Source organism: Lepus europaeus, chromosome 5 (assembly GCF_033115175.1).
Source record: "Lepus europaeus isolate LE1 chromosome 5, mLepTim1.pri, whole genome shotgun sequence".
NCBI lineage: Eukaryota > Metazoa > Chordata > Mammalia > Lagomorpha > Leporidae > Lepus > Lepus europaeus.
In genome coordinates this window covers 113,727,637-113,741,894 of record NC_084831.1, presented here as the reverse complement: position 1 = coordinate 113,741,894, position 14,258 = coordinate 113,727,637, and the positions used below count along the sequence as shown (strand labels likewise).

Genomic DNA, 14,258 nt, shown 5'->3' with positions numbered 1-14,258 from the left:
GGAAGGAGCAAACCACATAAATGTTTGGGTATAGAGGGGTTCAGGCTGAAGGAACAACTACAGGGAGACTATTGCTTAGGGCCCTAGTGGCTTTTTAATAAGCAGTTGGCTTTTAAGAAATAACTCTAGAATACAAATTTTGTTTTACTGAAGTATCTTTTTAATGCTATTTGGGATTTTCTCTTATTAGGCTGCTGCAGAGAAGATGGTGCAAGCACTAATGGAAAGGAATTCAGAATTACAGGCCCTGCGCCAGTACCTAGGAGGGAAAGACTTCATGATGTCCCAAGCCCTCGTCTCTCACCAACAGGCTGAAGTCACCTCAATTGGCCCTGCTCTTGGAGAGCAGACTGATCAAGTAAGAATTATAGACGTCTATAGGTTATCGTGCCGATTCCCTTTCCTTTTTTTTATATTTGAGGTGTAAAGTTTGATAATTCTTTATATATACTTATATATAAAATTTGGACCCAGGTCCACATCAGTTAGGTATAAAATTTCATTTCATAAAAGGACCTTCTCTTTATATTTTATATAATTTATGTATATATAATTTGAGAGACAGAGTTCCCATCACCCTCCAAAGGCCCACAGTGACCTCTGGCTGGCCAAAGCCTAGAGCCAAGGACTCAATCCAGGTCTCCCACATGAGGGTCAGGAATTCAATTACTCGAGCCATCGCTGCTACCTCTAGGGGTTTGTGTTAGCAGGAAGAAAGAGTCAGGAGTTGGAGGCAGGCATCAAAACCAGGCATTCCATTGTGGAACATGGACATCATATCTGGCATCTTAACTGCGAGGCCAAACACCCACCCCAGTTTGATAATTGTAATACCAATGTAATAATTGGGTGAGAAATTTTAAGATCTGTCATTGTGATCGTAGTTCCTGCCTCTTCCTAAATCTCCTGACTCTCCCAATTTTTAGGGTTCATTGCAAATACTCTCCAGAGATGGTAGTACTTCATTGACTGCCAAAGAGGATGCCAGCATACCCAAGTCCACATTAGGTAAGTATAAAATTTTGTTTCATGAAAGGACCTTCTCTTTTTTCCTTCTGTATCTTAGTACTAATGGTTTGGCCAGCACTCCCTTTTTTCTTTTACCTGAATGGAAAAAAATGTTTAGATTTCCCTGAAAGGCTGAAGGCACATCTGTTCTAGAGAGAGGTACCCTTATTCTGTCCTAAACGGAGGGTGTGTCTCTGGGTTCACAGTTTGGCCCAGGGAAAATGCATCCCAGTTTTCCTTTTCAGATAGCTTTGCAGGGATTCAAAAATTCTGGAGGTAGTGCTTCCAAATCTGTACATCAGTACTTTGGAACTGTGTATCTTTCAGGGCTAGGGCTACTCACTGTAACTTGACATCATCTACATTAAAAATATTGGGAGGGGTAGATAGTACACATTACTTGCCAGCCTCAGCTCCAGCTCTCTAAAGAACCAAATTCTATGCTTAGTGGGTACAAAACTGAAATGGATACCTTGGATTGAAACTTTTGTCACAGAGCGAAAGATGGAAGTTTAGGGTAGCTTTAAGGAACATGTTATCCAGAGAGTGCCCCAAGTACAACCTTGTGATGATTAAATGAGATGGTGATTATAATGCTGTGGTAAGAAAGGTTGTATACTTGGAAAATTAACTTATGATATTTAAATTGATATCAGAAATGAAGGAACTGGGTGTCTTTGTTCTGGTGTAGGTCATTAGAGACGTAGTCATTCTTCAGTAGGAAAATTCTATGCTAGTCAAAAAGTAAAGAATGCTAGATTTGTCTAATTCACTTTCTTTTTTGTCTAATTCACTTTCTCTTTACCTTCTTAACAAGCATATGTTTCCACAATTTTTTATTTTTTGAAAATTTTAAACCTATAGAAAATGGCAAAAAAGAGTATAGTGAATTCTCATATAATTTTAAAAAATATTTATTTATTTACTTGAAAGGCAGAGTTGCAGAGAGAAAGGGAGAGACAGAGGGAAAGAGAGAGAGAGAGACCATCTGTTGCATCACTCTGCAAATGGCTGCAATGGCTGGGATTGGGCCAAGCCAAAGCCAGGTGCTTGGAACTGTGTCCAGGTCTCTCCTGCGGGTGACAGGCCTTCTGCTGCTTTTCCAGGTGTGTTAGCAAGGAGATGTATCAGAAGTGAAGCAGCAGGGATTTGAACTGGCACTCATATGGGATGCTAGTGTTAGACAGGTGGTGGCTTAACTCTGTGCCACAACACCAGCCCCTAAATTTTTATTAAGATTCACTAATTGTTAACATTTTGCTGTATTTGCATTTCTTCCTATGTACACACATATGAGAAAATTTCTTACAGGCATCATGACACTTCACCCCTAAGTACTTCAGTAAATATTTCTTAGGAGCAAGGGCATTTTCCTACATACCTACTATATCATTATAATACTCAGGAAACTTAAACTGAATGTAGCCATAGTATCTAATATGTAGTCCATATTCAGAATTCTGTTGCCCCAGTAAATATTGTCGGTAGCTGTTTTGCCCTATCCCAGGGCTCATGCATTGTGCCCAGTTGTTATATCTCTTCAGTCTCCTTTAATCTGTAACAGTTTTTTGTGTTAGTGGCATTTTTGAAGAACTTAGGCTAGCTAGGGTTCCTCAGTTTGCCTTTGTTTGCTGGTGATTATATTCTAGTTAAATATATTTGTCAAGAATACAATGTGAGTGACATCTTTCTCAGTGTATCACATCAGTGCATGATCAAAAAATTGTTTCATCCTTAGTGACACCAAGTTTAGTCACTGGGTTGGGTTGTATCTGCCAGATATCTCCACTGTATCACTTTCTCTTCTGTAATTAATAAGTGATCTATTGGCTGATTTCTGGAGATGATACTTGAAATATTTTTGAAATTTAGTCTGGAGATGATACTAAGAAATATTTTTCAAGCAGTCATTTCCTCAGTGGTTTCTTTGAATGTTGCCTGAACTAACTCTTACATTGGTAGTTTGAAAAGTGATTTTCTGTTTGTAAAGTTTCATCTTAATTTATTAGTGAGTACTCTTCTACAAAGAAAAACTGTCATTCTCCTAGCTCCATACTCCATTGGTTTTTTCGTGTCAGTATGCATTAAAAAAATCATTGTATTATCCATTTTTATCATTATTCCATTTGATGCCTAAATTATCTGAGCTTTGGCCAGCTGGTATCCCTTCATGCTGTTCCTCTGTCCTTTTGCTGTTTCCCCCTCAGTTTTTGAGCACAGTAGGTATTCTGTGATCACCTTTTACTGGGTTAGCCCTGGAATCAACCATTTCCCTAGTATTCATTTTAGTATGCAATGGTGTTTAGAAATTAAGATCTAGGCAAAAAATGTGTTCTTTGCTATATGTTGTCATTTGCTTCTAGGCCCTCTTAAGTGAACAGCGCTAGCGATGAATTTAAAAACGCAAAATGTGTGTGTATATTATCTTATATATCCACGTGCATGTATATATTTATGGTGATGATTTGATACTGATTCCCCCAATTCACTTTAACAATGAAGTTCCTGGATTCATTTTGTGTTTGTATCTCCCATCTCTCAACACCGAGAGCCATGGTTATTGAATAGCACCAATGTATATGAAAATATTTGCACAGTGCTACAAAATGCGGAAATAGTTTCAGAATTGCTATATGAATAACACTATCAATAATGAATCTGTTGAGTAATGTTTAAGATTTCTTTGTACTTATTTTTATCCTTAAGGTATTTCTCACTGAGGATGTATAGTCAGAGCACTGAATTGAAAAATTATTTGGATTAATTTTTTTATTATCTTCTGGGTGATTATATTATATATTTGCTATATAGATTCATTTATTTATGCCAGTATTTGGTTTATGATATTTTTCCCTCATTATTTTCAAAGTAATTCACACATTAAAAATTAAACATTAACTTGAATCAAAACTCAAATAATCAAAGATATGCACAAACATGTCATCTATTTCCCTATCCCTTTTTTCTGTCTTTGATCATCCTCTGAAGGTAACCAGTTTTTTTATTTTTTTAATTTTTTTGGACAGGCAGAGTGGATAGTGAGAGAGAGACAGAGAGAAAGGTCTTCCTTTGCCGTTGGTTCACCCTCCAATGGCCGCCGCGGTAGGCGCGCTGCAGCCGGCGCACCGCGCTGATCCGATGGCAGGAGCCAGGTGCTTCTCCTGGTCTCCCATGGGGTGCAGGGCCCAAGGACTTGGGCCATCCTCCACTGCACTCCCTGGCCACAGCAGAGAGCTGGCCTGGAAGAGGGGCAACCGGGACAGGATCGGTGCCCCGACCGGGACTAGAACCCGGTGTGCTGGTGCCGCAAGGCGGAGGATTAGCCTAGTGAGCCGCGCGCGGCGCCGGCCGGTAACCAGTTTTATTTCTGGGTTGCTCTTCCTATGTATGTTTTTGCTGAAATATGCAGGTGAATTGTGTGTGTGTGTGTGTATGTATATGTTTGTGTGTATGAAATGCATTGTAAGTTCTTATTTTTCCCTTTTCCTAATGTAAAACACATTATATTAGATGTATTCTTTTGCACCTTGCTTAGTTTGCTTATTTTACTTAATGTAACCTTGAAATTACTCCATGTATAAGGTCTTTGTTTCTCACAGCTATGTATAGTATTCCATTTTGTGGATTTATAGTAGTCTTTTTTTCAGTCTTTATAGCATGTAGGCTGATTATAGTATTTGTTGTTATATAAATAATGTTGCAGAGAACAGCTTGTACATTTTTTTTTATTGTTGGAATGTATCTCAGAATGAATTCCTCAAAATTGAGGCATCAGAGATTACATTGCTAATAGTAATTAAAACTAATTATTTTCATTTTAGGAGATTTGGATACTGTTGCAGGGCTGGAAAAAGAATTGAGTAATGCCAAAGAGGAACTTGAACTCATGGCTAAAAAAGAAAGAGAAAGTCAGGTGAGTTTTGTAGTCATTCCTGGTTTCTAAATTCCCATTTTCGTTTCAAAATAGTTTATATTTGAAAGAGTACAGTTCTCCAAGTATAATGTCTAATTCTAGATGCAAGATGAACCTTTTTTTTTTGGAGAAAAATTTAAATAGCATTGCATATACATAATCTCAACAGGATGCTTTTTTTTTTTTTAAAGTATTTATTTGAAAGGCAGAGTTACAAAGAGGAGAGGCGGAGAGGGAGAGGGAGAGGAGAAAGAGAGGGAGAGGGAGAGAGAGAGAGAGAGAGAGGGATCTTCCATCTACTGGTTCATTCCCTAAATGGCCACTACAACCAGAGCTGGACTAACCTGAAGCCAAGAGCCTGGTGCTTCCTCCAGGTCTCCCTTACAGATGCAGGGGCCCAAGCACTTGGGCCATTGCAGAGATGCTGGATTGGAAGTGGAGCATCTGAGACTTGAACCGGCACCATATGGGATGCCAGCACTACAGGTGGTGGCTTTATATACTACACCACAGCACTGGACCCCAATGCTCTAGGTTTTGTAATGAGGACTACTAAAGCTGTTTAAATATTGAAACAATACAGTTTTCTGTATCTGTTGCTTCCTGGAATAAAATACCCATGAAAAAAGGAAGTGCTATGTAATTGCCAGTTGTAATTATCAATTAATATGACATTAGGCCTATTAAATTAGTTTGAAACCCCTGAAACAAGTGAAATTTGAGTATGATCAATAGATGTTATTGAATCCTCCTTATTGCATTGCACTGTGCTGGGTTCTTAAATTAGCACTAATGCTCACAATTGTATATGAAATAAATAGTATTGGTCCTATTTTATAGATGAAGAAATTAAAAGATTAACTTTTGTTTTTAACATGAATTATTTGAGAAATAGTCATATAGCTAGTAAATGCTAAAGCTAAGGTTTAAACTCAGGTCTTTTATGACTCCAAATACTTACTAAGCATTTATTTCCTGTGCAGATCATTTTTGTTACCTTATGCCTTACTCTTTCTAGCAGTAAGAGCCCTCAACAATGTTCTCAGGAGAAGCCCCATAGTTTTACAGAATCGTTTTCCCTTTGCCTTCCCTGTACAGACAGTTGTATGTTCCTCCATAATGGAGAAGATAGGACCACAAGCAGATTTACAGAGTAAAACTGAAAACGTACATGTTACTCTGTCATCTCTTATAGAAGGCCCGTCAGTGTCCTGGCTTTCTAAACTAAGTTTAACTAGCTATTCTGTAGAGTTCCTCAGTTGTATTCTACCTTTCTGCCATAGTTAGGCTTACAGTATTAAACCTGTGCCTATATTTCTGATGGAACTTTCTTATTATACTCCTTGATTTCATTACCATCTTCACAAATTCATGCTGTATGACTCAGTAAATTTTGAGGATGTGAGAGTGTGTGTCAGTTTAAAAATACCAGTTTTAAAAATCCCCTAGTTCCCCTCACTCTTTGTTTCTTAGTCCTTATCTGATTATTCATGCCAGATATTTTAGTTTCCATGTGCTGTTTCTGTTTTTCTCATATATATGAAATCTAGAGTAATGTTACTTTTTGGTTCTGTGCTGTTTCCAGTATCATAAAATTATAATGCCTTTTAATGGGTATTTTGAGTGAGTGATATTTGTCTACTGCTCATCTTTATGTATCCTTAATCAACTACCTGCCTCTAAGTCCAAGACCATAAATATTTATAACCACATTTCCTCTAATATAAAGCATTTGCCAACAGTCATGTAGGTTTTCCCAAAATTTTAAATATTGCTCATATTGTCTTGAGATAGTAGTTACAGCAGCAGTAGCAGTAGTATTTATTGTTCATAGATTTTCTGCTAGGTGACAGGCATTTTACATGTATCTTTATCTTAATTCTCATGTAGGCTGGGACAGTAGCTATTATTCTCATTTTACATTTGAGGAAACCGAATCTCAGCTAAGATTCCTTGTCAAGGAGCTTATGTCAGGATTTACACCTGTGTCAGTCTGCATGCCTTTATCATGCTGCAGTAAACGTCTTGCTTTCGTTTTTCTTCAGTGGAGCAGATAGCTGATACATAGTGATGCAGGTCTCTGTAGAGGGCCGGATAAATAGCACCCAGGATCTGAACAAATGGAGAAATACAACAAAGGTGTGGCATATAGCCTGATGCTTTGTCATCTTTATTGCTGATAAAGCTTATGGAGAGAACTTAATGCAAGAGCCAAGTGGGCATGCTAGTCAACCCCCAGAGTCAGGCAGACTTGCCTACCTTGTCAAGGGTGACAATGGACTTTGGTGGAATCCTATGTGGTGGGGAAGACCCACCATTGGAGAAGCAGTGATGAAAACTAGGCTTCCTGCAGGCTGCTGTCTCCCAGGAAGGGTGGGGCTAAGTCTTTCACTCTCTGCCCCTTAAGATAAGTCCCTCTGCCTGTCTAGGGCTGAGTGAGTAAAGGGATGGAGAAGATCAGAGTTACACTAATTGAGTTCCGTCAACGTGAAGGAGATGTTTGGAGAAGCATTTCCTCCTAACATATCAGTCATTCAGAATCAACAAATTCTCATGAGCCCACCATGCCAATGGAATTAGAAGACACATGAGTAAAATTTTTATTTTTACATTTTTTTGTATTTAAGGAAAGAGGTGCTGCTTCCTTTAGGAAGCTTGGTTACACCTTAAACTAGTTTATGTACCATCTGTCTTCCCTTGTCTTACCTAATTCTTAAAAAAGACTTATGTATTTATTTTTAAAGTCAGAGTTCCAGAAGAGAGAGAGAGAGAGAGAGAGAAACAGATAGAGAGAAAGAGAGAAAGAGAGAGAGAGATCTTCCATCTGCTGGTTCATTTCCCAGATAGCTGCAATAGCCTGTGCTGGGCCAGGCTGAAACCAGGAGCCTGGAGCTTCATCTGGCTCATCCATGTGGGTCACAGGGGCCTAGTCATGTGGCCAATCTTCTGCTGCTTTTCCCAGGTCATCAGCAAGGAGTTAGATCAGAAGTGGAGCAGCTGGGACACAAACTGACGCCAGTATGGGGTGCTGGCACTGCCACCAGCTTCACCCACTGTGCCACAACGCTGACCCCATCTTACTTAATTTTTAAAAATTACCTTAAAATATTTATTTACGATTACTGCAAAGATTTTATGGATGTGCAATGTCTACAGGAAAGATGGAATAGCCTAGCAAATTTGGTGTCTTATTGTGCTAACTAAAGTGGAGGACATCATTAAAAACAACGTTTACAGCTCTGCATACAACATTCTTTGGTGTAGCCTTGCATGGTTATCTATTGCATCCAGTAGAGCACTATTCATGTTCTCGTTTTTTGTGCATTGCCGGCTGATAGTGATATGAGATGGAAAAGCCCGAGTATTAAAGTATAAATGTGATAGATATTGTTTCCTCTGCCACTGACTTCAGGATTTCATCTCTCCACAGATGGAACTTTCTGCTCTACAGTCCATGATGGCTGTGCAAGAGGAAGAGCTGCAGGTGCAGGCTGCTGACCTGGAGTCCCTAACCAGGAACATACAGATAAAAGAAGATCTCATAAAGGTCTTTCAGAGTTTTTTAAAGACCACTGGAGAAGTTTGTCGTTCAGAATAACTTAGGATGTCTTCACATAATATTTGGATGTGTTGAGTCCCTTGGCCAGTGCTTATCCATGTCACACTTGAAAGTACCGCAGACTGTTTCAAGGGCATTTGTTGCTCCTTGTCAAACTTTTTTTTTTTTTTTTTTAAACTTCTAGGACCTGCAAATGCAATTGGTTGATCCTGAAGACATACCAGCTATGGAACGCCTCACCCAAGAAGTCTTACTTCTTCGGGAAAAAGTTTCTTCTGTAGAATCCCAGGGTCAAGAAATTTCAGGAAACCGAAGACAAGAGGTAAATTATTAGAATATAAACCTTATTATTATTATTTTTATTGCAGGATGAACAATGGGAAAAACTGTCAAATTCAGCTACTTACAAAGGAGTCAGTGAATGATATTTCCTGTTGTGTCTACCTTCTGAAGTTTCCTACTTCATTTATTTATTTAAAATGTTTATTCATTCATTTGAAAGGCAGAGTTGTAGAGAGAGAGAGAGGAAGAGACAGAGAGAGGAGCTTCCATTAGCTGGTTCACTCCCCAGATGGCTACAACAGATGAAGCTGGGCAGATCAGAAGCCAGGAGCCAGGAGATTCTTCCTGGTCTCCCATTTGGTTCAAGGGCCCAAGTACTTGGGCCATCCTCCGCTGCTTTCCCAGTGCATTAGCAGGGAGCGGGATCAGAAGTGGAGCAGCTGGGACTTGAACCAGCGCCCATATGGGATACCAGTGCTGTAGGCAGTGGGTTTACCCACTACGCTACAATGCTGGCCCCAAAGTTTCTACTTTAAAGTCTGCATAGATGGATGCCCCTTTCTGACATTTGTAGTTCTAAAAGGAGCAGCAGTTCTTACTGGTCACATACTGTCAGGTATGCCTCATTCATTGTTTCCCCTCTCAGCTAAATCCTTTTCATCTACATGTCCATAATAAAGAGAAAAAACTCTATCTCTAATTCTTTTGTAGTTACCACCCTGTGTCTAACCTTTCTTTAAGGCAAACCTTTCAAAAAGACTTAACTTGCTTTCATGAGGAGGCTTCAACAGTTCATGGGCAGCTTGAATGGAAGGATGATGTGAATTTCCCGTGGACTGTTTGAGGTCCCTTGTCCCCCCGACTTCATCATCATCTCTCTCCTTGATTACTCATCTTGCTGCAGTTTAGCTTTCGGCTCTAATCTTAAACAGATCTCTGCTGGTTATAAATTGCCATAGTGCATTGTCTTTATGGCACTTCATACAGCTTGCAGTGACACATGTCTATGACTGGTGAATGTGTTTTTTACCCCCACTAGATAGATTTCCCTTAAAACCCAAAGCAGAGTTTATTACCTAGAAGTTGCTCAATGAATATTTCTTGAATGAATAAAGAATACTAGTAAATCCTGTTATATATCTGCTTCCCTGTCATCCTTCCTTCCTCCACTTTCTTCTTGCCCTCCCTCCCTCCCCCTCCCCTCCTCCCCCCTCCCCCCCTTTCTTTTTTTCATCCTTTCTTTCGTCCTTCCTTCCTTTCTTTTAGCCGCTTGTGTTTTTTGGCTTCCCTCTCCTTTTTCTTCTTCTCGTCCCATGTTTGAATTTTGCCTTATAGGGTTTTAAAGATAAAAAGTTATAATGAATGTGACATTGATTTGAAAACTGTGATATATTGTAGGAAGCTGAGGCAAGTAATAGTCATGGTACATGTGAATGCATTTTTTTGTTGTTTTTCTCTGTCTCCCTTCACCATTTGCATATTGCTTCTTCTCCCTTCTTTTCTCAGCTGCTGCTGATGCTGGAGGGACTGGTAGATGAACGGAGTCGGCTCAATGAGGCCTTGCAAGCAGAGCGACAGCTCTATAGCAGTCTGGTGAAGTTCCATGCCCATCCAGAGAAGTAAGAGAGTGACTGATTTTCCTTTTACTCTTTGAAAAAGTGTTTTATTTATTTACTTATTTATTTTTAAAGATTTACTTATTTATTTGAAAGGCAGAGCTGCAGAGAGAGAGAGAGAGAGAGAGAGAGAGAGGTTTTTCTGTCCATTGGCTCACTCCCGAAATGGCCGCAACAGCCAGAGCTGAGCCAATCCAAAGCCAGGAGCCAGGAGCTTCTTCTGGGTCTCTCATGCAGATGTAGGGGCCCAACGAGTTGGGCCATCTTCCACTGCTTTCCCAGGCCATAGCAGAGAGCAGGATCGGAAGTAGAGCAGCTGGGACTGAACCAGTGTCCACATGGGATGCCGCACTGCAAGTGGTGGCCTTACCTGCCATGCCACAGTGCCGCCCGACACCCCCGCCCAGTATTCTTTTCATTTTTTATTAAGTTCAGATGTGTGTGATACCAAAGAGGAGGGCAAATAAATCAGGGATAATTGCTGAGGCTGCCCTTTCTTTTTCTTTTTTTTTTTTTTTTTTTTGACAGGCAGAGTGGACAGTGAGAGAGAGAGACAGAGAGAAAGGTCTTCCTTTTGCCGTTGGTTCACCCTCCAATGGTCGCTGTGGTAGGCGCGCTGCGGCCGGCGCACCGCGCTGTTCCGATGGCAGGAGCCAGGTGCTTCTCCTGGTCTCCCATGGGGTGCAGGACCCAAGCACTTGGGCCATCCTCCACTGCACTCCCTGGCCACAGCAGAGAGCTGGCCTGGAAGAGGGGCAACCGGGACAGGATTGGTGCCCCGACCGGGACTAGAACCCGGTGTGCCGGCGCCGCAAGGCGGAGGATTAGCCTAGTGAGCCACGGCGCCGAGGTTGCCCTTTCTGTCACCTGTTGTGTTGATTGCTCTGAGCCTCAGTTCTAAATCTTGGGTCAGGAATGGTACTTATTTCACATAGCTCTTGCAGAGATTAAACGAGAAGACAATACCTTGCACATAGTAAGCACCCAGGAAAGGTTTTTTTTTCTTTATCTGCTTAATGTCCTGTTAAAGGCTGTCCTATTATAACAAGAAGACTGGCACTGATACTCACTTAGCATCTTGAAGAAAATATAAAAATATATTCCTCATCATGGTAAATATCACTCTGGGATGATTGATAACCAACATGATTAATATAGTTTCTTGTATGGCTTAATTTTGTCTTATATGTCTTTCTAGTTCATTTTATCTCTTTTTTTTTCTCATTTTTCTTCCTTCCTAGTCCATTTTTTCCTTTCAAATTTTTATTATTTTACTATTTACTTTCTTCTAATTCATTATTGTGTTTTTAAAAATGCTTTCTTTCTATGTCAGGATAATGAATGCAGAGGAACTGTATGATAGAACTACTTGATTGTATTAGCTTTTAAAGAACCTCTGCATCTTTAGTCTTTTGAACTGATTCTTTTTCGGAGCATTGTCAAGTTTTATAGCAGATGAGAACATAATTCGTTTTTCCTGGATTTTAGTGTCTCAGAAACTAAAGCTCTTGGATAATGAAATTTCTCTTCTTATGGACTAAAGCAGTATGGAATTAATCTTAGGAGCTATAATTTTATGTGAGATTGACCCGGAACCTAACATAAATGGGCAAACTCTAAAGAAAGGAGTAGGCCTTGTTAACTTAGCAGGGGTAAACACGAGTGCCCAACAAAGACTCCTTCCATTTATTGTGTCCTGCAGAACCATTACTTTAGAATGTCTCATGGCTCAGAGTGGCATTGATGTCTCTTGGGAAATATATGTGCGTTCATTAAATTTGATGACTAATCCTTTTTCCTCCACGTGGCATGTTTAATCAGCTCTGAAAGAGACAGAACTCTGCAGGTGGAACTGGAAGGGGCCCAGGTGTTACGCGGTCGACTAGAAGAAGTTCTTGGAAGAAGCCTGGAGCGCTTAAGCAGGCTGGAGACCCTGGCCGCCATTGGAGGTGGGGAACTGGAAAGTGTGCGAGTTCGTCACAAGCATGCCTTCTGAGCACTGGCGGGTCAGACTGCAGCCCAGGATGGAAACCTTGTTTGCACTAACCAGAGAGAGCCTTGTCTGACTTCATAGAATTAAATGGTGACTTACTAATGATAGAACTGGTACAAGTAGCATCAACCACAAAGTGGAACTCACTTTAGCCTACCTGTATCTCATTGTACATATCTATGAATTGATGGTGGAGGTTACAAAGTGTATTTGCACATTTTAAATCATTCCATTTTAGTTTTTCCACCCATATGCATTCCTTTCCCTAGCCCCTTCTCATTCCTTCATCCTTCTATGGGCCAATAAAGTTTATTCCTCCCCAGTTTCACAATCCATTTCCTATATTCCATATCATGTCATAAATGCATGTGTGTATTATTTTTGCCATTCAATCAACTCCTGCTCTTTGAGTGAGAGCACTTTTTAAATTAAATCAAAGGATAAAGTAGATCAGAACTAGGAGAGTGGGCCTGTAATGGTAGACTGCAGGTGTTGAGAAGGTCAGTTAGAGATCAGAGGCAAAGACTATTAAGGTATTTACAGTAAAGCTTTAGCCCTAGTGTTGTTTCAGAGTTAAATATCGAATGACACAGGTGCAATTAAATTGGTGCAGATTAAATCCTATTTAAAATTATTTCTTCACTAATCCCTGTAGATTCCTTTAAACCAAGAGCATGCTATTTAGTCAGAACAGAATTTCAAGAAAGGTCTTTCAGAGCCAGAATTCTCCAGGTACAAAGGTAATTTCAAATGTAGTGTCTCCCTTTAAATTCAGTATTCCACTAAATAGCTTATTATAGCCAGAAGAGAGTGTAGTTTCTATACTTCCATTTGATAGTGGCAGCAGACAGGCTCTTATAATTTTCAATATTGTATTTCTGGAGTCTTAAATGTCATGAGTGTGAAAACTGACCAGGTAATTTTGGAGCTTTGAAGGCTCAGCACCATGAGGTTTCTTTTTTCTGCTGTATATAAGTTTCTTAGATTAGAAACTGAGATTTCAGTTCCATTGAATATGGAATTTGGGGAGTAGGGATCGACAGCTTCCAGTGCCACAAATGTGATTGAGGATCCTTTCTAAACTAGGTGGGACACATTCCATTTTTTTTTTTTTTACATGACATTTTATTTCTTTCACATTCCTGTGTTGACATGGCTTACATTACAATCTGAATTCCTTCCGAGTTTCTGTACGTTTACCTGTTCCTGAATCAGAGCTTCAGTCAAACTAAAATGGATAGGAAGAAATGTTCTACTGAAGAAGCACCCTGGAATCTCCTAAGTGGTTTTCAAAGATTGGCAGCTATAAGCCCTCCTCTTAATAGAAATGTCATTCCAGTTTAGTGGCTTTTAAAGGGAAAAGGAGTTGTTTGAGAAAGAAGGTATAAGCAGAACCACCTGCTTTTCTTACTCTTTCCATTTTAAGAGCCTCTTTCCTACAAAAAACTTTTTGTAACTTCCCAAAAGTGAGGTGGGTAATGGATGTGAGCAGTAGAAATGTCAACCCATCCAGTGCTAGTCTGTCATGTCATTACAACAAGGCATTTAGGAAACATCTTTCCTTACTTTTACTAATAGATAAAGGAGACTCTTTAAGTCTCCTATTAAGATTCAACCATAGGTGATTTTTGGATCTAAGGTCTCATGGTGAATATAGTGATTAATAGTAAATACACCGTACTTCTATCAACCTCCAATGAAAGTGAGTTGATAGAAGGATGAATTAAGGGTGTGGTCTTGACACCGTAAATTTGGCTAAGATCTGGCACTAACTTTCTGGTCTTGCTAGCAGGAATGAGGCATGCAAATGGTGTTACCAGGAGAGAGCCCGATGTTCTCACAATTTTATGTGATAATTTGATGTCTGAATAGAGAATATGATTCTGA

General features: G+C 39.8%; 1 protein-coding gene across 14 annotated transcripts in view; it reads left to right on the top strand.

Annotated features, from left to right (window-relative positions):
* The window catches only part of LOC133760110 (myomegalin-like), a 228,226-nt gene that overhangs the window by 161,667 nt on the left and 52,301 nt on the right, over positions 1-14,258 (top strand). For all 14 annotated transcript variants that reach the window (XM_062192092.1, XM_062192085.1, XM_062192090.1 and 11 more), the window contains 7 exons: positions 191-358; positions 927-1,008; positions 4,830-4,921; positions 8,352-8,468; positions 8,665-8,802; positions 10,269-10,381; positions 12,200-12,327. In XM_062192092.1, coding sequence (XP_062048076.1) covers positions 191-358; positions 927-1,008; positions 4,830-4,921; positions 8,352-8,468; positions 8,665-8,802; positions 10,269-10,381; positions 12,200-12,327 — 838 coding nt within the window. The remainder of the gene's footprint in view (positions 1-190; positions 359-926; positions 1,009-4,829; positions 4,922-8,351; positions 8,469-8,664; positions 8,803-10,268; positions 10,382-12,199; positions 12,328-14,258) is intronic.